General features: G+C 47.8%; 1 protein-coding gene across 4 annotated transcripts in view; it reads left to right on the plus strand.

Moving 5' to 3' along the window:
• Positions 1-19,224, plus strand: part of LOC119969333 (MICOS complex subunit MIC26-like) — a 34,392-nt gene extending 15,168 nt beyond the window's left edge. For 2 of the 4 annotated variants that reach the window (XM_038802844.1, XM_038802842.1), the window contains exons 4-9: positions 3,111-3,165; positions 4,618-4,716; positions 12,031-12,122; positions 14,538-14,651; positions 16,045-16,104; positions 18,833-19,224. In XM_038802844.1, the coding sequence (XP_038658772.1) occupies positions 3,111-3,165; positions 4,618-4,716; positions 12,031-12,122; positions 14,538-14,651; positions 16,045-16,086 (402 nt within the window). In that variant the 3' untranslated portion in view covers positions 16,087-16,104; positions 18,833-19,224. The remainder of the gene's footprint in view (positions 1-3,110; positions 3,166-4,617; positions 4,717-12,030; positions 12,123-14,537; positions 14,652-16,044; positions 16,105-18,832) is intronic. The other 2 variants (XM_038802843.1, XM_038802845.1) reach the window with 2 other exon arrangements.
• Positions 19,225-25,004: the final 5,780 nt, after the last annotated feature.

The raw sequence follows: 25,004 nt of genomic DNA on the forward strand, positions 1-25,004 counted from the left end.
GCATCAATATTCACCAAAGAGAAGGACTTGGTGGATGATGAGTCTGGCGATGGGTGTGTAGATAATCTGAGTCACATTGAGATCAAAAAGGAGGAGGTGTTGGGCATCTTGAAAAACATTAAGGTGGACAAGTCCCCAGGGCCTGATGGGATCTACCCCAGAATACTGAGAGGCAAGGGAGGAAATTGCTGGGGCCTTGACAGAATATTTTGTATCCTTACTGGCTACAGGTGAGGTCCCAGAGGACTGGAGAGTAGCTAATGTTGTTCCTTTGTTTAAGAAGGGTCACAAGGATAATCCAAGAAATGACAGGCCGGTGGGCCTTCCGTCAGTGGTAGGGAAATTATTGGAGAGGATTCTACGAGATCGGATTTACGCCCATTTGGAAGCAAGTGGACGTATTAGCGAGAGGCAGCCCGGTTTTCTGAAGGGCAGGGTGTGCCTCCCTAACGTGATCGTGTTTTTTGAGGGAATAACGAAGATGGTTGATGAGGGTAGGGCAGTAGATATTGTCGACATGGACTTCAGTAAGGCCTTGACAAGATGCCTCATGGCAGACTGGTACAGAAGGTGAAGTCACGTGGGATCAGTGGTGAGCTCGCACACAATGAGGCACACTCGCCCCCGCAGAGCTTCCTTCCACAGCCCGCCCCTCAACTCTCCTCCTCCTCCCCCCCCCCCCCCCATTTGTGCCTCACCTCCTCCACCGGACCACCTCTCCATCAGCTCTCCCTAAATATCTACCACTTTCCCCTCCTCAGTGTCATCTTCGGACAACAGCTCATCTTGTAACGCTGGAGGTAGCAGCCTTGGGAAGCACGGGACCTCTTTCCTCACAAAGTCCCTCACCTCCAGGTATACCTGAACCTATTCCCCTTCGGCAACTGATACATTTCCTCAAGCTGGAGTCTCTGCTCCGTGCCACTGCTCCCTCACAGCTCAGCTCCTGAGTGTCTGGTATCCGGAGTCTCTGCTCCACACTGCTGCTCCCTCACAGCTCAGCTCCTGAGTGTCTGGTATCCGGTGTCTCTGCTCCGCACCGCTGCTCCCTCACAGCTCAGCTCTTGACTGCCTGGTATCCGGAGTCTCTGCTCTGCACCGCTGCTCCCTCACAGCTCAGCTCCTGAGTGTCTGGTATCCGGAGTCTCTGCTCCGCACTGCTGCTCCCTCACAGCTCAGCTCCTGAGTGTCTGGTATCCGGAGTCTCTGCTCTGCACCGCTGCTCCCTCACAGCTCAGCTCCTGAGTGTCTGGGGTTTGGAGTCTCTGCTCCACACCGCTGCTCCCTCACATCTTAGCTCCTGAGTGTCTGGTATCCGGAGTCTCTGCTCCGCACCGCTGCTCCCTCACAGCTCAGCTCTTGACTGCCTGGTATCCGGAGTCTCTGCTCCGCACCGCTGCTCCTGAACAGCTCAGCTCCTGAGTGTCTGGTATCCGGTGTCTCTGCTCCGCACCGCTGCTCCCTCACAGCTCAGCTCTTGACTGCCTGGTATCCGGAGTCTCTGCTCCACACCGCTGCTCCCTCACAGCTCAGCTCCTGAGTGTCTGGTATCCGGAGTCTCTGCTCCGCACCGCTGCTCCCTCACAGCTCAGCTCCTGACTGCCTGGTATCCGGAGTCTCTGCTCCACACCGCTGCTCCCTCACAGCTCAGCTCCTGAGTGTCTGGAGTTTGGAGTCTCTGCTCCACACCTCTGCTCCTGAACAGCTCAGCTCCTGAGTGTCTGGTATCCGGAGTCTCTGCTCCGCACCGCTGCTCCTGAACAGCTCAGCTCCTGAGTGTCTGGTATCCGGAGTCTCTGCTCTGCACCGCTGCTCCCTCACAGCTCAGCTCCTGACTGTCTGGTATCCGGAGTCTCTGCTCCGCACCGCTGCTCCCTCACAGCTCAGCTCCTGAGTGTCTGGTATCCGGAGTCTCTGCTCCGTGCCGCTGCTCCCTCACAGCTCAGCTCCTGAGTGTCTGGTATCCGGAGTCTCTGCTCCACACCGCTGCTCCCTCACAGCTCAGCTCCTGAGTGTCTGGAGTTTGGAGTCTCTGCTCCACACCTCTGCTCCTGAACAGCTCAGCTCCTGAGTGTCTGGTATCCGGAGTCTCTGCTCCGCACCGCTGCTCCTGAACAGCTCAGCTCCTGAGTGTCTGGTATCCAGAGTCTCTGCTCCGCACCGCTGCTCCCTCACAGCTCAGCTCCTGACTGTCTGGTATCCGGAGTCTCTGCTCCGCACCGCTTGCTCCTGAACAGCTCAGCCACTGTGTGTCTGGAGTTTGGAGTCTCTGCTCCACACCGCTGCTCCTGAACAGCTCAGCCACTGAGTGTCTGTGTCTGAATTGCTCTGCTCCGCCCCATTGCTTCCTCACAGCTTAGCTCCCCAGCATCTGGAGCCCTCTGCTCCACCCTACTGCTCTCTTACAGCTCAGCCCCCGACTGTCTGGAGTCTGGCAGCTCTGCTGTGCCTGGCTGCTTCCTCACAGTTCTGCTCACCAGCGTCTGGAGCCTGGGTCACCCTGCTCTGCCCTGCTGCTCCCTCACAGCTCAGCCACCGAGTGTGTGGTGCCTGGAGGCTCCGTTCCATCCTGTTGCTCCCTCACAGCTCAGCTCCCCAGTGTCTGGTGTCTGGATCGCTCTGCTCTGCCGCCCCTGTTGCTCCCTCACAGCTCATCTCCCTGGTGTCTGGATCGCTCTGCTCTGCCGCCCCTGCTGCTCCCTCACACCTCAGCTCTCGAGTGTCTGGTGTCTGAATCACTCCGTTCCACCCCGCTGCTGTCTCACAGCTCAGCTCCCCAGTGTCTGGTGTCTGGATCGCTCTGCTCTGCCCCCCCTGCTGCTCCCTCACACCTCAGCTCTCGAGTGTCTGGAGAGAGTGCTCTTTCGTAGGGTCAGTGCAGACTTGCTGGGCCGAATGGATTGCACTGTAGGGATTTTGTGATTCTAATTTATAACAGGGATACTAGCAGGAATACATCTTTGATAAGTAAACCTAATGAAGAACAGTCCTTACAGTGTGACTTTTATACCTCGATGCAGAGTAAGGACAAGGTTGAAGATCGGAATACAGATCTTTGAATTCCCTTTTGGCAGATTCTTCTTTCCTTATTTATGATTCTTTTCTTCCAGGATGCTTACACAACAGTGAAGCCTAAAATAGGAAAGACAGTTCAGATTGGAAAAGGTAAGGATCCTTTGGAATAGTGTAAATGGGCTTTAGATAGGTTTCACAGGTCGGCGCAATATCGAGGGCCTGTAATGCGCTGTAATGTTCTAAATTCTAAATTCGGAGGTCTGTATTAGGCAGCAGAGGATATTCCGATGGTTCACACTGTTTTATTGTGATACTCCAGTTCAGTACAAATACTCGTTTCCACTCTTCGTTTCTGGGTCCCTACCAGCTCTTAAGTACAAGTTTGAATGAGCATCACCTGCTCTCAACTGACTCTGAAGCAAAATCTGGTTTACTCTTAAAGGGACCTGCATCTCTAACATTTTGTCATGTGGTTCTGCTGCACAATTTGCACAGTTTATTCCAGTGACTGGCCCTCAGCTGAGTTTTCAATGAAAGCGTCCTCCTCCTCTGCACTTGGTGATTAGCGCTGAAGACCAGCTCCGTGTGTGCTGCAGATACCACTACCTCACAGATAGGCTCTTCATCATTCATGTCAAAATATCACTGGACTATTCGACAGTGGATTGCAGATCCCAACCCACTCTTCTCCAGTTGCCACGTGGATTTATGTCATGTCCTTTATGATGATGACAAGCCTTGCCATGATTTGTGTGCCCGGTACTAAACCTTTTCGATGAAAGTAGTTCCCTTCACTTCAGAACTTCCCCTCGCCCGCTCACTCCTCACTGAGATTCCAATTCTGGTGGTGCTCTTGTTTGTAGAGGACGCCTTGTGTTCCCTGTCTCTGAGCCAGAGAAGCTCTGGGTTCAAGTCCCACTCCAGAACTTTTAGGCCACGGGAGATGTGCTCATAACATCGCCAAACAGGTTGATTATCAACCTATACCTCAGCCTGATATTCCTGAGGATAGGCGGTGAGATTGGGAGAGTCCCCTGGTCAACCATGAGGTGAAGCGGCACCCTCTCAAGCTTCTGGGAATAGACTAGTGACCTATTGCATGAGATACCAGCTATGGAAACAGGCGCAAGCACGTGCTTTTTCTGCACCATTAGGCGTGGGAGAGATCCAGAGGTCTGCACTGAGACATAGTCCTCAGACTGAGATGGTGTCTGTTGTAAAGTATCTCAACAGGACATCTAACAGGCTCTCCCACTGTACTGTCAACTCAATCATACAGGCTCTCCACCCTCTCTCTGAACACAATCTCAAGATGTGTCCACGCACGTGCTGAATACCAACCGCATATTGCTGTCGTCTTCAGTCTATCCCTCAGTACTCGGAGCAGTCCTGAGCCTGTATTTGTGTACGGCTGACAAGTTTTCAGTTAACTGGCTCACATTTATGTACTCCACATCCAGTTAAGCCACTGGGAATGTAGGAGTGCTGAGTAAACTGTTATATGGAAATGGGTGCTCCATATTGTATTCTTTATACAGTATAGGTAACTGAGAACATTGAGATGCTGATAGACCCTGACTTGCTGATTTTTTACTTTGATAGATGGATATACTTTCCTGAAGAACCCACCGACTGGATTCTACCCCCGTGCTGGAGTTATTGCCCTCGCCGGAGTGGCTGGTCTTTTTCTTGCTGGAAGGGGTAGGAGCTGAAGGAAGTTTTTAGTTCAGATCTGTTTTAGTGTTTTGCGTTGTGCAGGCAATGGCCAATGGGGAAGCCACAGTTTTTATTCACAATCATGGCGTTATCACAGGGGAACTTAACGATCAAAGAAGGCAAAATAAAGGCAGCACGGTGGTGCAGTGGTTACCACTGTAGCCTCACGTCGCCGAGTTCCCAGGTTCGATTCCGGCCCTGGGTCACTGTGTGGTGTTTGCACATTCTCCCCATGCTTGTGTGGGTTTCACCCCACAACCCAAAGATGTGCTGGGTAGGTGGATTGGCCATGCTAAGTTGCCCCTTAATTGGAAAAAGTGAATTGGGTACTCTAAATTTTTATTTTTAAATAATTTTTTTTTGAAAAAGAAGGCGAAATAAGCCTTTCAGCCCAGTCTGGCTCAAACAGTAAACAGCGCCAGGGACCTGAGTTCGATTCTGACCTCGGGTGACTGTCTGGAGTTTCTCCCCGTGTCGGCGTGAGTTTCCTCCAGGTGCTCCGGTTTCTTTCCACAGCTCAAAGATGTGCAGGGCAGGTGGATTGGCTATGCTATATTGTCCCTTGGTGTCCGAAGATGTGCAGGTTGGGTGGGGTTATGGGGATAGGGTGGGGGAGTGGGCATAGGTACGGTGCTATTTCAGAGGGTCGGAGAGATGAAATAACAGCTAAAGATTTCCAAGCCGGTTATGGCAGGGGGTGGGCAGGGGGAGAACTGGAAAACTCACTAACCATTTAGGCAATCAAAATGAGTGCAGAAATCCACTCTAGTGCAGATCAGGGATTATTTCAAAAGGGTGAATTTCCTAGGATTTAGTGCTACTATTCTGTCCAAATCCTTAGCCACCAGCAATACCTGGCCAATTGGAAAATCAGTTGGAGCCAATTGCTTTCTCCTGAGTAAATGAGCAATGGGGAATACATACCCTCATTGGGCTTGAGAGTTCAACACTCAATCAAGGTGAACTTTAATCTGCCTGTGTCATTGTTGATAAAATGGTAAGAGGAAGGAGCAGAGTGTGTGAATGTTATTTGATCGTTGTGGCTGCTTTACTCAGTCACTGAATGGTATCGGCTGTTTGTTCAGTGAACACAGCGGCTGATGTGGGTTTATCAGCCTTTAGCGGGGGAGGGGGTTTCACTAAAATTCAGACATGGAGCCGAAATGACAGGTCCGGGGATGAGGCAGGGCCGGGGGCGAGGTCATGGTAGCCTTGCTTGGGGCCAGTCAGAAATACTTTGGACAATCTTCTGGCCTGACAAACTCGAGAAGTATAACACCAAAACACGTAAGGCGATATTGGGTCAGCTGACCATCCCAGATCAGAGGTAGGTTTTACGAAGGGGGAAATGAGGTAGAGAGGTTGAGTGGTGTAGGGAGGGAATTCCAGAGTTTAGAGCTTAGACAGCTGAAGGCAAGGCCGCCAATTGTGGAATGATTAAGATTGGGATTCTTGAGAGGCCAGATTAGAGCACTGATATCCCGGAGGGTTGGAGCAGATTAACAGAGATAGGGAGAAGTAAGGCCCTAGAGGGATTTGAAGACAGGGATGAGAATTTTAAAATCAAGAGGTTACTTGGCAGAGAGACAATATAAATCAGAGATCACAAGGGAACAGGACTTGGTGTGAATTAAGACATGGGCAGCAGAGCTTTGGGTGGACTCAGGCTTAGTTGGTGGGAGAGCACCAGGGGTGTGTTGGACAATCTGGCACTGGAGGCATGAAGGTTGAGGTTTCAATGCAGACAAGCTGAGGAAAAGTCCAGTAAAGTTCCAGCGATGATGTGGTCTTAGTGACGGTGCGAATATAAAGTCGGAAGGTCATCTCGGGGTCAAAGATCACATCAAGATTGTGGTGGTATGACTAGGAGGTTTACGGTACCTCAGAGTAGCGCTGCCATTGGTGCAGAGGACTCGCTGCCCATCGGCTCAGACAGGTCATGTCTTTCACTTGCCAATTGGCTGAGGTCAGTCATGTGACTGCTCGCCGATTGGCCGAGAGGCCAGTAGCCCCTCCTATGAGGTGGGGTATAAGAACCCGTAGCAGCCGGCAGTCGGCCTTTCTCTGTAAGTCGACTGCCGGGCACACAACTAGTTCATTAAAGCCTGAAATCTGGAACTTCTTCACGACTCGAGTCCAATTGATGGTGCATCAAAGATAACAGACAGACCAGTTTAATCTCAGATTGTTACCAGGGAGACCATAAGATGTAGGAGCAGAATTAGGCCATTCAGCCCATTGTGTCTGCTCCGCCATCTGATTATGGCTGATATGTTTCTCATCCCCATTCTCCTGCCTTCTCCCCTGAACCGAACAATTTGGGCATCGTTAGATATGAAAGAGTATACAGCAACCATTTTAAAACCTAGAATTCCACCATTTTACTGGAGAAATTGAATTCTTCGATTCAGACAATGGAATTGCCATGTGTGACAGATATTACAAGGGCACTGTGTGTCCCTGTAAAGCCAGTTTTCAGGCAGAGAAACTGCACATGTTGCAATTCGAGGTCTATTCTACAGTGTATAACAAGGTACCATTGTGATGGCCCAGTGTGTCTGCTGATAGCAATCGGGAGTTGATGGCTACACCCAGACATCGGACCACTAATATCACTAATTGCAAGACAACATACTTGCCAGTGTAATGATTGGATAGTTTAATTAAGCATGCAAATTTTAATGTGATTGGTTAATTATTCTCATATGCTATGCATGATATATCCCTTAATCGACAGTCATGATTGGACATAGATAACTAGTAATAAACGATTGGTATAGTATGCTAATTTTCTGCAATTGAATCTCAAAAGTATAACTGTCCGTGCCATTCTTGAATTTGGGCTTTTTTGGTGTCCTAAATGAAATGCTGAGAGCCCTCGCTATAGCTTGTAAATAAAGACTAGTTTTTTACTACAAGAGTATTCGTCTGGTATCCATGAGAGTGAGGATGAAGTACATGACAGTTGAATTGCTGTACAATTTTTCCCTCAACAATTTCATTTTCACAAATATAAAATCAAATTGGGGCAGCAAGGTGGTGCAGTGGTTAGCACTACTGCCTCACGGCGCCGAGGTCCCAGGTTCAATCCCAGCCCGGGTCACTGTCTGTGTGGAGTTTGCACATTCTCCCCCTGTCTGCGTGGGTTTCACCCCCACAACCCAAAGGTGTGCAGGGTAGATGGATTGGCCATGCTAAATTGCCCCTTAATTGGAAAAAATTATTGGGTACTCTAAATTTATTTCAAAAAAATAAAGATAAAAGCAAATTACTGCAGATACTGGAATCTGAAACAAAAACAGAAAATACTGAACAATCTCAGCATATCTGGCAGCATCTGTGGAGAGAAAAAGGATGACTATCAAAGATGTCATCCTTTGACGAAAGGTCACCCAGATTCGAAACATTAGCTCCCTTTTCTCTCCATAGATGCTGCCAGACATGTTGAGATTGTCCAGTATTTTCTGTTTTAATTTTGGTTTCGCCCCTCTTGGGGCCACCTGCACAGGACACACATCCCCATTCTTCTGCCCGTAACCCCTGACCCTCTTCTTAATCAAGAATCTATCTGTCTCTGTCTTAGACATTCAGTGATTTGGCCTCCACAGCGTTCTGTGGCAAAGAGTTCCACAGATTCACCACCCACTGGCTGAAGAATTTCCTCATTTCAGTTTTAAAGGATCGTCCCTTTAGTCTGAGGCTGTGCACTCGGGTTCTAGTCTCTCTTACCAGTGGAAACATCTTCTTCACACCTACTCTTGAGTATAAAAATTGGCATGTTGCAGCTGTATAGAACCTTAGTTAGGCCACACTTGGAGTATAGTGTTCAATTCTGGTCGCCACACTACCAGAAGGATGTGGAGGCTTTAGAGAGGGTGCAGAAGACATTTACCAGGATGTTGCCTGGTATGGAGGGCATTAGCTATGAGGAGAGGTTGAATAAACTTGGTTTGTTCTCACTGGAACGACGGAGGTTGAGGGGCGACCTGATAGAGGTCTACAAAATTATGAGGGGCATAGACAGAGTGGATAGTCAGAGACTTTTCCCCAGGGTAGAGGGGTCAATTACTAGAGGGCATAGGTTTAAGGTGCGAGGGTAAGGTTTAGAGGAGATGTACAAGGCAAGTTTTTTTACACAGAGGGTAATGGGTGCCTGGAACTCGTTGCCAAAGGAGGTGGTGGAAGCAGGGACGATAGTGATGTTTAAGGGACATAGGATGGGAATAGAGGGATACAGACCTGAACAGTGTAGAAGATTTTAGTTTAGACGGGCAGCATGGTCGGCACGGGCTTGGAGGGTTGAAGGGCCTGTTCCTGTGCTGTACTTTTCTTTGTTCTTTGGAGTCTATTGAGGCATCTCGGTATTCTGTAAGCTTCAATATGATCTCCCTTCATCCTTCTAGCTGCTCCTCATATGACAAGTAATTAATTCCCGGGATCATTCTTGTGAATCTCCTCTGGACTCCTTCCACATTCTTCCTCAGATATGGGCCCAAATCTGCCCACAATATTCAAAATAGTTTGATCAGAGCCTTGTACAGATGTGTGGAGTCGGTAACTAGGGAACAGAGTTTGAAGTGAGGACCAAAAACAATAGCTTGAGTCTTCCCAATATTTAATTAGAGGAAATTTAAAAACATTTTTAGAATACCCAATTCATTTTTTTCCAATTACGGGGCAATTTAACGTGGCCAATCCACCTATCCTGTACACCTTTGGATTGTGGGGGTGAGACTGATGCAGACACAGGGAGAATGTGCAAACTCCACACGGACAGTGACCTGGGGCCGGGCTCGTACCCTGGTCCTTGGCGCCTTGAGGCAGCAGTGCTCCCCCCCCCGGTGACGAACAGCTCCTCGAACACGGTCACAAACATCCCCCACCTTTTCTCAAAAATCCCCTGCAGAGCCTCTTAACTCATACTTTATCTTCTCTAACCGCAGGAATTCGTACAGGTCACCCAACCAAGCCGCTACCCCCGGTGGTGATGCAGTCACCATAGTTGAGGCAGCAGTTCTAACCACTGCGCCACCATGCCCTCTTAATTGGAGGAAATGCCTGCTCTTCCAGTACCACATGTCGGTCGGATAAGCAGTCTGTTAATTTAACAAGTGGAAGAGTTGAGAGAGGTGGTGGTGCAGTGGAGCTGGGGGTCGTCAGTGAAAACTAACTCTCTACCTTCAGATGGTGTCACCCAGGGGCAGAATGTAGATGTGAAATAGGAGGGGCTCAAGGATAGATCCCTGGGGAATACCAGAGGTAACGGTGCGGGAACAGGAAGTGATTCTCTGCCTCTGATGAGATTGATAAGAATGGGAGCAGGTGAGAGCTGTCCCAGCCAGCTGGATAAGAGTGTAGAGGTATTGAGGAGGATGGTGTGTCCACTGTGTCAAAGGCTGCAGACAGGTCAAGAAGGACGAGGAGAGAAGGTCACACAGGATGTTATTTGTGGGCCGGATAGTGGGCCGGATCTCGAATAACGACGAGTCCGAATACAGGAGGGAGATAGAGAACCTAGTGGAGTGGTGCAGCGACAACAATCTCTCCCTTAATGCCAGCAAAACTAAAGAGCTGGTCATCGACTTCAGGAAGCAAAGTACTGTGCACACCCCTGTCAGCATCAACGGAGCCGAGGTAGAGATGGTGAGCAGTTTCAAATTCCTAGGGGTGCACATCACCAAAAATCTATCCTGGTCCACTCATGTCGACGCTATCACCAAGAAAGCACAACAGCGCCTTTACTTCCTCAGGAAACTAAGGAAATTCGGCATGTCCACATTAACCCTTACCAACTTTTACAGATGCACTATAGAGAGCATCCTATCGGGCTGCATCACAGCCTGGTATGGCAACTGCTCGGCCCAGGACCGCAAGGAACTTCAGAGAGTCGTGAATACCGCCCAGTCCATCACCCGAACCTGCCTCCCATCCATTGATTCCAGCTACACCTCCCGCTGCCGGGGGAAAGCAGGCAGCATAATCAAGGATCCCTCCCACCCGGCTTACTCACTTTTCCAACTTCTTCCATCGGGCAGGAGATTCAGAAGTCTGAGAACACGGACGAACAGACTCAAAAACAGCTTCTTCCCCACTGTCACCAGACTCCTAAATGACCCTCTTATTGACTGACCTCATTAACACTACACCCGTGTCTGCTTCATCCGATGCCAATGCTTATGTAGTACATTGTATATATTGTGTTGCCCTATTATGTATTCTCATGTATTTTCTTGAATTCTGTTTAATTCCCTTTTCTTCCCATGTACTGAATGATCTGTTGAGCTGCTTGCAGAAAAATACTTTTCACTGTACCTCGGTACACGTGACAATAAACAAATCCAAATCCAAATCCAAATTGTGACTTTTGACAAGAGTCATTTTGGTCCTGTGGCAGGAGCAGAAATCTTTAAGTTATCAAAGCCCTTTAATCTGAATAAAGTCCCCTTTCATTGTCTCTTGTCAAGGGTAAAAAGACCAGACTTTCCCCGGTCCAGATATGGCCTCAATTTACCCCATCATCCACGAACAGCACCTCTGACAGTGCTGCACTGTGTGCGTCAGCCTCGATGATTGCTCCCCAATCAAAGGTGGAGCTTGACCACACCACCATGCAATGTGTCATTAGAACATAGAACATAGAACAGTAAAGCACAGAACAGGCCCTTCGGCCCTCGATGATGTGCCGAGCAATGATCACCCTACTCAAACCCACGTATCCACCCTATACCCGTAACCCAACAACCCTTAACCTTACTTTTTAGGACACTACGGGCAATTTAGCATGGCCAATCCACCTAACCCGCACATCTTTGGACTGTGGGAGGAAACCGGAGCACCCAGAGGAAACCCACGCGCACACGGGGAGGATGTGCAGACTCCGCACAGACAGTGACCCAGCCGGGAACCGAACCTGGGACCCTGGAGCTGTGAAGCATTTATGCTAACCACCATGCTACCGTGCTGCCCGCTAACCACCATGCTACCGTGCTGCCATTGTCATTGAGCCAAAGCATTCCTCAATATGACGGCACTGGTGTGAGACTGGCTGAAAATGGGTCAGTGACCCTTGTCCTCTGTCGCTATGAGTGTTTACCCCCAGCTGCTCTCCCCCCCCCCCCCCCCCCCCCCCAAATAATGCCAGATCCTGTTTGTCCGTTGGATTGACAACTTGCTAATTATAAGACTTCCTTAGATTAGGAGGTGGCTTCCTGAGGTTGGTTTTTGGTGTTTTTGTCTCTGTGCTTGCTGTTAGTTGCTCAGTTTCAATTCTTTTCATCTTTTGTTTGTTGCATTTTATAGGTTCCCGAGTGAGGAAAGTGATTTATTCGTGTGGGTTTGTTGCAGCTTGTGCTTCTTTATATTATCCTCAAGAAACCATTGAAGCAGTAAAGGTAATTATTGGCATAATTTTAATCCCAGTTGCTTCAAATAGTAACACAGATAACTTCAGTAAAATATAAGAATTATTTTACAATTTTTAAATATTGTTAAAAATGATCAAAACGGGTATAATATTCACTTGATGTCTTCTGGAGTGTTTCTTAAAGGCTGTTCTTGTCTAAAAATATTCTAAAAACTTGAATTTATAACATGCCTTTTGCGATCTCAGACAATCCCACACTTTCCAGCCAATGATGTGTCTCCACTCCACTCATCGTTTAAACGTAGAGAAGCTTTTTGCCAATTTGTGCACTGCGAGCTCTCATGGACTGCAATGTTTGCTGATTGGATGATGGTTTTAAGTGTTGATTGAGAGTTAAATATTGGTCAGAACCCTGGGTAGAATTTGCCTGTTCTCTGTGCATTACAATCTTCAGGCTGACTGGGAGCAGCTCCTTTCGTCAGTGTCTCAGTGCAGCCTCCTGAATTCAAATATCATCTTCAGTTTTATACTCGAATCCCTGAATTAGGACTTGAACCTGTAAGATCCTCAATCTCAGAGGTGGGAGGGCTACCCACTGACCCATGGCTGACAGCATACCACCAGCTCATCTCTTTTCATTATCTTTGTTGAGGAATAAATATTCACCAGTACACCCTGAAAGTGGGAATACAATGGGTAGTAATGGCTGGTTTAGCACAGTGGACTAAGCAGCTGGCTCGTAATGTAGAACAAGACAGCAGCGTGCGTTCATTTCCCGTACCAGCCTCCCCGAACAGGTGACGGAATGTGGCGACTAGGGGCTTTTCACAGTAACTTCACTGAAGCCTACTCGTGACAATAAATTATTATTATATTGGGTGCAGAGAGTGAAATTAGACTGGGTGGAATAGTAATGGGTGTGGGGAGTGAGGGGGAGAGTGGGTCAGTAATGGGTGTGGGGAGTGAGGGGGAGAGTGGGATTAGACTGAGTGGGACAGTAATGGTGTAGGGAGTGAGGGGGAGAGTGGGATTAGACTGAGTGGGACAGTAATGGTGTAGGGAGTGAGGGGGAGAGTGGGATTAGACTGAGTGGGACAGTAATGGGTGTGGGGAGTGAGGGGGAGAGTGGGATTAGACTGAGTGGGATAGTAACGGGTGTGGGGAGTGAGGGGCAGAGTGGGATTAGACTGAGTGGGACAGTAATGGTTTGGGGAGTGAGGGGGAGAGTGGGATTAGACAGAGTGGGACAGTAATGGTGTGGGGAGCGAGGGGGAGAGTGGGATAGTAATGGGTGCAGGAATGAGGGGAAGAGTGGGATTAGACTGGGTGGGATAGTAATGGTGTAGGGAGTGAGGGGGAGAGTGGGATTAGACTGAGTGGGATAGTAATGGGTGTGGGGAGTGAGGGGCAGAGTGGGATTAGACTGAGTGGGATAGTAATGGTGTAGGGAGTGAGGGGGAGAGTGGGATTAGACTGAGTGGGATAGTAATGGGTGTGGGGAGTGAGGGGAAGAGTGGGATTAGACTGAGTATCTCATGGAGAAAGTCAGCAGTGCAATACTTTCCAAAGATTTTTGCGCTGTGGCCCCCAGGGAATGAGTCACGTGGGGGATAGAGGTGTACTAGTGAGCGGGGAGGGGGCATGCAGTAAAAGCAGGAAGGGGCGGTTTAAACTGCAAAGTTTTATAATAAAACACACCAACCTCACTGGCTTTTTGGAAGAGAGATCATGTTTGAAATATCAATCTGTTCATCCTTTTTTATAATAATCTTTATTGTCACAAGTAGGCTTACATTAACACTGCAATGAAGTTACTGTGAAATGCCCCTCGTCACCACATTCACCTTTTCGGGTACACTAAGGGAGAATTCAGAATATCCAAATTACTTAACAGCACGTCTTTTGGGACTTCTGGGAGGAAACCCATGCAGACACTAAGGTGGGGATCGTGCAGACTCCACACAGATAATGACCCAAGCCGAACCTGGGTCCATGGTGCTGTGATGCCACAGTGCTAACCACTGTGCTACTGTGCTGCCCTGGGGCACCCATTTAAAACAATGGGAGGATTTAAATGCGCCTGGAAATTGTTAACACTCTGCTGGTGCAACACGGCTGTCATTGCTGCCTTGGAGCTTGCGAGCCCAAAACATTGTCTTGCAGCCCATTGGGGAAGCGCTGCACTTGTGAACCATTGATTGGCCTGCATCTTCTGTATGATTGCTGCATGGCTGTCCAGTAGCTCTGCTGGTGGCTGTCTTTTCACAGCTTGTTTGGTTGGGAGCAGAAAGTGCCAATATTCTCCAGCTTGGTTAGTACCCAGAGGGAATGGGAAGTTTCAGCTCAAGAATGTCTGAATGATGAGGTGCACATGCAATAAACATCGTAATGATGATATTCATGTCTGTTGGAAAAGTCTGTGATTTGTTGTTATTTCGCTCAGGTTGCCGGTGCATCACTTTATGAACTATCTATGCAAGGGTATTTGACTGTTGAATCTCTGTGGAAGAAAAACACAAAAAGTGAACACCCTGTGCCGATACTCCAGGACAACCAGGTATTCTCGCTGTCTGTTTTATAACTGTTCACATTTAAAAACAGTCAGAATTGCCAATGCTAGTCAAAACAGACCCTGGCTCTGGGCGGAGCTGACCCTGGCTCTGGGCGGAGCTGACCCTGGCTCTGGGCGGAGCTGACCCTGGCTCTGGGCGGAGCTGCCCCTGGCTCTGGGCAGAGCTGACCCTGGCTCTGGGCGGAGCTGACCCTGGCTCTGGGCGGAGCTGACTCTGGGTGGAGCTGACCCTGGCTCTGGGCGGAGCTGACCCTGGCTCTGGGCGGAGCTGACCCTGGCTCTGGGCGGAGCTGCACCAATGGCTGAAGCATTTTATTGGCTGGCTCTGTGTATCTTTTTCCTTCTGTGCTAATATGACTTTAGAATTGCAAAATGAAAGGAGATCAAGATCGATATAATTTACCTTATACCGTTGTAGGCTATGGGGGTCACTGGCTAGGCCCATCCCTAATTGCCTTTGAGAAGGTGGTGGTCAGCTGCCTTCTTGAACCCATGCAACCCATAAAGTGTAGGTACACCCACTGTGCTGTTACGGAACTTCCAGGTGAGGGTGTTCCCATGTGTCTGCTGCCCTTGTCCTTCTAGGATAATAATATATCAAGAGAGAAGTTGTTGACTCATGAATAGCCCACGCTGTTGGCCTCGCTCTGCATCACGAACCAGCTGTCCAGCCAACTGAGCTAAACCGGTCCTGTAACCCTGTTCGATCATCAAATACAAATGGCACTGTACAAATTGTCACTTTACATAGAACATAGAACAGTACAGCACAGAACAGGCCCTTCGGCCCTCAATGTTGTGCCGAGCCATGATCACCCTACTCAAACCCACATATCCACCCTATACCCGTAACCCAACAACCCCCCTTAACCTTACTTTTATTAGGACACTACGGGCAATTTAGCATGGCCAATCCACCTAACCCGCACATCTTTGGACTGTGGGAGGAAACCGGAGCACCCGGAGGAAACCCACGCACACAGGGGGAGGACGTGCAGACTCCACACAGACAGTGACCCAGCCGGGAATCGAACCTGGGACCCTGGAGCTGTGAAGCATTTATGCTAACCACCATGCTACCCTGCTGCCCCTACACTTTAGAAAGAGGTTATATGGCATGTTGCCATAGATTGTCCCGTTATAAAGGATTTGTGCCACTCTGCCCCTACATTCAACAAGCTGAGTCTGGGAGTCAGCGGTCAGAATTGAACCAGGGTCCCTGGCGCTATGAGGCAGCAGTGCTAACCACTGTGCCACCTGCCGTCCATCGCTTAGAAAATTAGATTCAGCACTGTTGAATGATGAGGATTAAACATGCTAATGTTTATGCTGAACTTTTTGGTTGGAAAAATCATCTTAAATCTCATGCATTTTAAAGGCTGAAGATGTTCAACAGGCAGCTCCGAACAATTCCTCCTAATTTCTGTTGGGGTAACTGGTATGTATTCATTGACGTGCAATTCTCATTTTCTATTTGTACAGTTGCATTAATCTCATCTGGTCCAGACAGAAATGTATTTTCAAACCAATGGCATAATTATTGATTGTGAGAAGCTGAATGAGGTTGACATAGTGTTCTCATTCCACTGTGTCAGTTGTTTACATTTCACTCATTCTCTCCCAGCACATTTCGTATCGATGATAAGAAACCACAGGCTTTATGTTGGTGACAGGCCTGGCATCTGTGCACATGAAAACGCCACTGCCGTTTATAGCTGGTCCAGTCAAATAGCATCATATTTCATGTGTCAGTGAGTGTAGAGGGTAACCCAGCTCAGCCGAACCCCACCCCGAACACTGTGACACTGCAGTGACCTTTATTAATTGGACTGATTCGCTAGAGGCTGAGATCAAAATCCAATTTGTCTTTAAGTCATACAGTGGCAGTTTGTGAATTACGCTTCAAGAGAAATCAGTAAAATGAGAACTGCTATCAGTAAGAGTGACCGCAGCGATCAGATTGTGGAAAATACCCAGCTAGTTCATGTTGGAGAAGGAAACTTGCTCTCCTTACTTTACTTGCTTTATTTGTGACCGCTCCCCGCCCCCTCCCCCCCTCCCCGCCCATCCTAAATCAACATGGTTGACTCTGAACTGGACTCTGAAACCATTTAATTGTATCAGAACAGCCCACAGAGGTTTAAGAAAGCGGCCCAGCAACGCTTTCTAAGACTTTCAGAAGGCTTTTGGCAAATTCCCACATAAGAGGTTAGCGTGTAAAATTAAAGAACATGGGATTTAGGGCAGTGTATTGAGATGGATAGAAAACTGGTTGCCAGACAGGAAACAAAGAGTAGGAATTTTTCAAATTGGCAGGCAGTGACTAGTGGGGTGTACCGTGGGGAGCGGTGCTAGGACTGCAACTATTCACTATATATGTTAATCATTTAGATGAGGGAACAAAATGTAATATCTTTAATTTGCAGATGACACCAAGTTGGGTGGAAGGGTGAGCTGTGAGGAGGATGCGGAAGTACTTCAGTGTCATATGGGCAAGTTGAGTGAGTGCGCGAATAAATGGCAAATGCAGTATAATTTGGATAAATGAGAGGTTATCCACTTTGGTAGCAAAAAAACAAAAAGGCTGACTATTATCTGAATGGCCATAAATTAGGAGAGGGGAATGTGCAACAAGACCTAGGTGCCCTCGTACACCAGTCGATGAAGGTAAGCATGTCGATACAGCAGGTGGTAAAGAAGGCAAATGGTAAGCTGGCCTTCATTGCCGGAGGATTGGAGTTCTTGCTGTAATTATACAGGGCCTTGGTGAGGCCACACCTGGAATATTGTGTGCAGTTTTGGTCTCCTTATCTGAGGAAGAATGTTCTTGCTCTAGAGGGAGTGCAATGAAGGTTTACTAGATTGATTTCTGGGATGGCAGGACAGACGTGTGAGGAGAGATTGAATCCGTTGGGATTGTATTCATTGGAGTTCAGAGAAATGAGGGGGGGGGGGATCTCATAGAAATCTGTAAAATTCTAACAGAACTGGGCAGGGCAGATGCAGGAAGGATGTTCCCGATGGTGGGGGGTATCCAGAACCAGGGAGTCACAGTGAGGATACGGGGTGGACCATTTCAGACAGAGATGAGAAATTTCTTCACCCTGTGATGAGCCTGTAGAATTTGTTAACACAGGAAGTAGTTGAGGCCAAAACGTTTTATGTTTTCAAGAAGCAGTTAGATATAGCACTTAGGGCGAAGGGGATCAAAGGATATGAGGAGAAAGCAGGATGAGGCTATTCAAAGTGGGTGATCACCATGATCATAATGAATGACGGAGCAGGCTCGAAGGACTGAATGGCCTCCTCCTCTTATTTTCTATGTTTCTAATAAATGGGAATACACGATAAATGTTGTACTAACCAGTGACGCCCAAATCCTAAGATTGTCTAAATCCATGTGGATGAACATTTTGCATCACTTGGTAGCAGGAACCACGTGCTGATTCCTGTGCCGACCCGAAAGACCACTCTACCTAGGCCCACTTCCCCGCCCTATCCTTGTAACCCTGCACATTGATCATGGCCAATCCACCTGACCTGCACATCTTTGGATTGTGGAAGAAAACCAGACCACCTGGAGGAAACCCATGCAGACACAGAGAGAACGTGCAAACTCCACACAGACACACACAATTGAACCTGGGTCTCTGGCACTGTGAGGCCGCAGTGCTAACCACTGTGCCACCCATTCATGGCATTCTGAACTTTCTGGTCACTTTGACTCAGTGCCGAAGGTAGACTGCAATTGGGAACCCCTGGGACAAAACCATTTCAGGTTAAACCCCTGCCTGTTTTTTCACAATCCCAAATGTGGTTCTCCAGCTGTCCTTGCAGGTGGAATACAACATGTGTTTTTAACCTTCAGGGGGAATTACAAACACGTCTCACATAATACATTGATCTTACAGTACATCAATTAGTTATTCAGTTTAATTGGACAATGCTTCACATGAGCTTCATCCCAGTTGCTTCCTTCTAACCCCATCAAGATATCCTTTTATTATTATTTTCCCCTCATGTGTTAACTAGTTTCCTCTTAAATGCATCTATGCTAAGTCACCTCAACTACTCAATGTGAGTTCCACATTCTAGCACATGGTAAAATATTTCTCCTGAATTCTTACTGGGTTTCTTTGTGACTATCTTACATTGATGGCCCACAGGTCTGGTCACACCACAAGGAAATTGGGTTCAGCCAATCACTGTGCTGACCAGCACCAAGAGCTGGGAAAATCCACCCAATCCTTCTCGCTCAAGCACCCCACCGAGAAAATAACTTCATGCTTCTCTTCACAAAGCAGATTTACTGAAGCGATTGGCAGGTTTTCAGGCGGAATGATCGATCTCCAGAAATTGAATCAACGTCTGAAGCATTATTTCCCTTGTGAAACAAAATGAATTTGAATCATTACAACTTTGTAAATCAGATCATATTTATGACAAGTTATCACAGAATTGATTATTGTTGTTTGTGGAGATAGTTTCAAAGCCCTCTCAAGCGAGAAATATGTGTGTATTGAATGTGTTCCAATAAAAAGCAAACAATTTCACTGAACAGTTCAATTGTTTTTGTTCTTTGTGTGGAGGCCACTCAGCTGATCACAGTAGCTCTGCAACTGCTGCTGTCAGGTACTCTGATCCTATTTCCCAGCATCTCTATTCTTTCTGTGACTCAGTGGGTAGCACTCTTAACTTGCGGTCAGAAGGTTGTGGGTTCAAATCGCACACCAGAAACTTCAATGTACAATTCAGGCTGACACTTCAGTGTGGTACTGAGGGAACTCTGCATTGAGGAGCTCTGGGTGTTAACAGAATCCAATTGATCAGTAGTAATGAAGCACGGAAATTCAACACTAAAGCCGAAAAAACGCTTCAAGACACGGACAGGAATTGATCCTGCGATCTTTGGCTTACGAGACCAATACCTTGTCACTTGGCCACCGCACCATACGTTAACAGAATCCAAGCCAGGTGGTGAAGTCAAAACCATGACAGAGCTTTTCTTCACAGAGAGTTTACTGATATTACTCAGTCTTCCAGCTCTCCACATGTCCAATGTACCAGCTGTCCCCTGTTTATATACTTGAGGAAACAAATTAACAGCCTCTTAAAGGGCGATGCAACATTTATACTTTTAAACCAGAATCAACAAAATTAACCAAAATAAATTAACTGGGTATGACAACCCCTTAAAGGGGCATCCCCTATTCATTATGCTCAAAGTACTTAATTAAACAATGCCCTTTACCCGCGTATCTGGACTACGCAGTTAACAAACCATTAACACTGGGTTCTAGGCTGAGTCCCTCTAGCTCCATCCTTGGGGGGGGGGGGGGGGGGGTCTCTTTCTCTTGCCCCATATTCCACAAATGCCTTTACACAAGCAGAATGTAAGGGGCAGCACGGTGACACAGTGGTTAGCACTACTGCCTCACGGCACCAAGTACCTGGGTTCAATCTTGGCCCTGTGTCGCTGTCCATTTGGAGTTTCCACATTCTTCCCGTTGTGTCTGCATGAGTCTCATCCCACAACCCAAAAAGGTGTGCAGGGTAGGTGAATCGACAACGCTAAATTGCTCCTTAATTGTGAAAAAATAAAAATTGGGTACTGTAAATTTATTTTTTAAATCACAAGAAGTAATGCAGGAGGGTGGAATTGAGGGATAAAATCAGCCACAAAGCAGCTTCAGAGAGCCTAAGAGCCTCCTACAGCTCATTTTTCCTCACACACTGGCCACACATGTGGTGCTGGAGGATAGGTAACATTGTGTTGTTTAAAAAAGAGAAAGCAATAGATAGTATTGAATTAGAGCAGTCAGCCTAACCTCGCTGGTAGGACAGTAACTGGAATATATTCTGGGAGCGGGATAAATTTTTAATCAAGGACAGTCAGCACAGATTTGTTAAGATAATGTAAGAACAAAGAACAATACAGCACAGGAACAGGCCCTTCGGCCCTCCAAGCCTGCGCCGACCATGGTACCTGCCAAAACTAAAACCGTATACACTTAAGGAGTCTGTATCCTTCCATTCCTACCCTATTCATATATTTGTCGAGATGCCCCTTAAATGCTGCTATTGTACCTGCTCACACCACCTCCCCAGGCAGCGCGTTCCATATATTTGCCACCCTCTGTGTAAAAAAAACTTGCCTTCCACATCCGTTCTCAACTTTTCCCCACACACTTTAAACCTATGTCCCTCAGTACTCTCCTACCCTAGGAAAGAGCATCTGACTATCCACTCTGTCCATGCCGCTCATAATCTTGTAGACCTCAATCAGGTCGCCTCTCAACCTCAGTCGTTCCAGTGAGAACAGACCGAGTTTATCAAACCTCTCCTTATAGCTAATGCCCTCCATACCAGGCAACATCCTAGTTAACCTCTTCTGTACCCTCTCCAAAGCATCCACATCCTTCTGGTAGTGTGGTGACCAGAATTGTACACAATATTCCAAATGAGGCCTAACTAAGGTCCTTGACAGCTGCAACGTAACTTGCCAATGTTAATATTCAATGACATGGCCCAGTAAGGTGATTTAATTTTTTATTATAAATTCAGAGTACCCAGTTATTTTTTTCCAATTAAGGTGCAGTGAGGCAGCAGTGCTAACCACTGCACCACCGTGCTCCCCTTAATCTTTTGGGAGTTAACAATAAGGTGGTACATTTGGTGTTTTCATGAATAGTTATCGATTTGGTCCATATCCCTCTAAACCTTTCCTATCCATGTAACTGTCCAAATGCCTTTTCAATGTTGTCAATGTTCCTGCCTCAACCACTTTCTCCAACAGCTGGCTCCACATGCGTACCACCCTCTGTATAAAAAAGTTGCTCCTCAGGTTCCCATGAGTTTTTTCCCTTCTTAACTTAAACCTATACCCTCTAGTTCTCGATTCCGAACCCTGGGAAAAAGACTGAGTGCATTCACCCTCTTCATGCCTCTCATGATCTTATAAACCTCTATAAGATCATCCCTCAGTCCACCACGCTCCAAAGGAAAAATGTCCAAGCCAGAGCTATCTGGGCAGGCAGGTCCACAGATCTTTGAAATTGGAACACAAGTGGACAAGGTAGTCAAAAAAGCATACGGAATGCTTGTCTTCATTGGACGGGGTACGTGTATATAAACTAGCAAGTCATGTTACAGTTGTATAGAACCTTGGTAAGGCCGCACTTGGAATATTGCGCACAATTCTGGTCGTCACACTACCAGAAGGATGTGGAGGCTTTGGAGTGGGTGCAGTGGAGGTTTACTAGGATGTTGCCTGGTATGGAGGGTGTTAGCTCTGCGGAGAGGTTCAATAGACTCAACTGTTTTCATTAGAAATACGGTGGTTGAGGGGTGACCTGATAGAGGTCGACAAGATTATGAGGGCATGGATAGAGTGGATGGACAAGCACTCTTTCCCAGGGTGGCGGGGTCAGTCACCAGAGGTCATAGGCTTAGTTCAGCAAAGTTCAGAGATGTACGAGGCAGGTGTTTTTACACAGAGGGTGGTGAGTTCCTGGAATGCGTTGCCAGGGGAGGTTGTGGAAGCAGATACATTAATGGCATTCAAAAGGCATCTCGACAAATACATGGATAGGATGGGAGGGACACGGTACAAGGAAGTGTTGAGGGCTTTGGCCAAGGTTGGTACCATGACCGGTACAGGCTTGGAGGGCCAAAGGGCCTGTTCCTATGCTGTATTCTTTGTTGTCCAATCTCTCCCGATAACTCAGTCCCTTAATCCTGGCAACATCCCTGTAAATCTCTTCTGCACACTCCAGTTTAGTGACATCTTTCCTATAGCAAGGCAACCAAAATTCAACACGATACTCCAGGTGCGGCCTCACCAATATCCTGTACAATTGCAACATGACTTGCCAACTTCTATACTGGATGCCCTGACTGATGAAGGCCAGCATGCCAATAGCCTTCTTCACTGCCCTAACAACCTGTTCATTAGAGAATCGTGCACTTGAACTCCAAGGTCCCTCCTTGAGGTTCGACCATTTACCTTGAAAGTCCTACCTTGATTTGACTTTCCAAAATGCAACACCTAACACTTATCAGTATTGAACTCCATTTGTCATTTCTTGGCCCACTTCCCCAGCTGATCAAGATCCTGCTGCAATTTTTGTTAACCTTCCTTACTGTCTCCAATACCACCGATTTTAGTGTCATATTATCAAAGCTTTTGATGAGGTCCCATATGACACTGTTCATGAAATCAAAATCCTATGGAATCCAAGGCAAAGTGACCAAGAAAGTGCAACAGCGCATATACTTCCTCAGCAAACTAAGGAAATTCGGCATGTCCACACTGACTCTTACCAACTTTTACAGATGCACCATAGAAAGCATCCTATCGGGCTGCATCACAGCCTGGCATGGCAACTGCTCGGCCCAGGACCGCAAGAAACTGCAGAGAGTCGTGAACACCGCCCAGTCCATCACACGAACCCGCCTCCCATCCATTGACTCCATCTACACCTCCCTCTGCCTGGGGAAAGCGGGCAGCAGAATCAAAGACCCCTCCCACCTGGCTTACTCACTCTTCCAACTTCTTCCATTGGGCAGGAGATGCAAAAATCTGAGAATGCGCACTAACAGACTCAAAAACAGCTTCTTCCCCGCTGTTACCAGACTCCTAAATGACCCGCTTATGGGCTGACCTGATTAATACTACACCGCTGTATGCTTCACCCGATGCCGGTGTTTGGTTACATTATGTAACTTGTGTTGCCCTATTATGTATTTTTTTTTTTCATGTACTAAATGATCTGCTTGGAGCTCCTCACATAACAATACTTTTCACTGTACTTAGGTACACATGACAGTAAACAAATCCAATCCACGTTACATCCAAAACTGGCTCATAGGCAAGAAGCAACGGTCAATGGGTGTTTTTATGACTGGAAGTGGGCTCAGGACTGGCTCAGCTTTCCTGGTATGTATCGGCCTCCCCGAACAGGCGGCGGAATGTGGCGACTAGGGGCTTTTCACAGTAACTTCATTGAAGCCTACTCGTGATTTTCATTTAATTTCATTTCAATGATTTGGACTTGATGGTAAGGTGTACAATTAAGAAGTTTCCAGATGAAACATAGAACAGTACAGGAGGCCATTCGGCTCATCGAGTCTGCATCGACCCACTTAAGCCCTCACTTCCACCCTATCCCCGTAACCCAATAACCCCTCTGAACCTTTTTGAACACTACAGGCAATTTAGCATGGCCAATCCACAACCTGCACATCTTTGGACTGTGGGAGGAAACCGGAGCACCCGGAGGAAACCCACAGAGACACGGGGAGAACATGCAGACTCCGCACAGTGACCCAGCGGAGAATCGAACCTTCAAACCTGGGACCCAGGTGCTGTGAAGCCACAGTGCTAGCCACTTGTGCTACCGTGCTGCCCACAACAGAAGCTGAACTTGTGGTTGGAAAAGAAGAAAAAAAGCTGTTGACTGCAGGAATATAGCAAAGGACTGGTCAGGTAGGTGGAACAGGGGCAGAGTTCATTCTGAAGTGGAGAGGTCAAATAAAGCAAGGGAAATACACAATGAATGGGAGGATACTGAAGGGCAGAGCAAGGGAATGAATCTGCCTGTTCAGATTCCTCAAGGTAATTCCTTTGGGCAGCACGGTAGCACAAGTGGTTAGCACTGTGGCTTCATAGCTGCAGGGATCCAGGCTCAATTCCCTGCTGTGTCACTGTGCGGAGTCTGCACGTTCTCCCCATGTCTGCGTGGGTTTCCTCCGGGTGATCCGGTTTCCTCCCAGTCCAAAGATGTGCGGGTTAGGTGGATTGGCCGTGATCGATTGCCCTTAGTGTCCAAAAAGGTTAGGAGAGGTTATTGGGTTACTGGGATAGGGTGGAAGTGGGGGCTTAGGTGGGTCGGTGCAGACTCGATGGGCCGAATAGCCTCCCTCTGCACTGTATGCTTTATGTGACAGGTTCAGAGGCAGACTTTATTGGCAGAGATATGTAGATGATGAAAGTGGAACGTGTTGCTGGAACTGTATAAAACACTGGTTAGGCCACAGCTGGAAGTCCCGCCCAGTCTCTCCCCCTCCCCATATAAAAGCCCCAAATTGCCCTCCACACACCCCAAAAGGCCCACTGCCCCCACCCCCCCCAGAAAAACCCCAAACTGCCCCTCATCCGGGCCTCTACAGGAGATATGCTCGGAAGCGCCTGATTGGTCAGAAATCCGGGGGTGGGACCAGGAACTGTTTCGCCGTCATTTCCGGTCACGCAACCCAGGATTCCATGTGCGTGGTTTCTGAGAGCATGGTCCCTATCTCGGTGCTGCTCTTTCCGGTGGGGATTTGGTGCGCGATTTC

This window comes from Scyliorhinus canicula, chromosome 7, assembly GCF_902713615.1.
Source record: "Scyliorhinus canicula chromosome 7, sScyCan1.1, whole genome shotgun sequence".
In the NCBI taxonomy this organism is placed as follows: domain Eukaryota; kingdom Metazoa; phylum Chordata; class Chondrichthyes; order Carcharhiniformes; family Scyliorhinidae; genus Scyliorhinus; species Scyliorhinus canicula.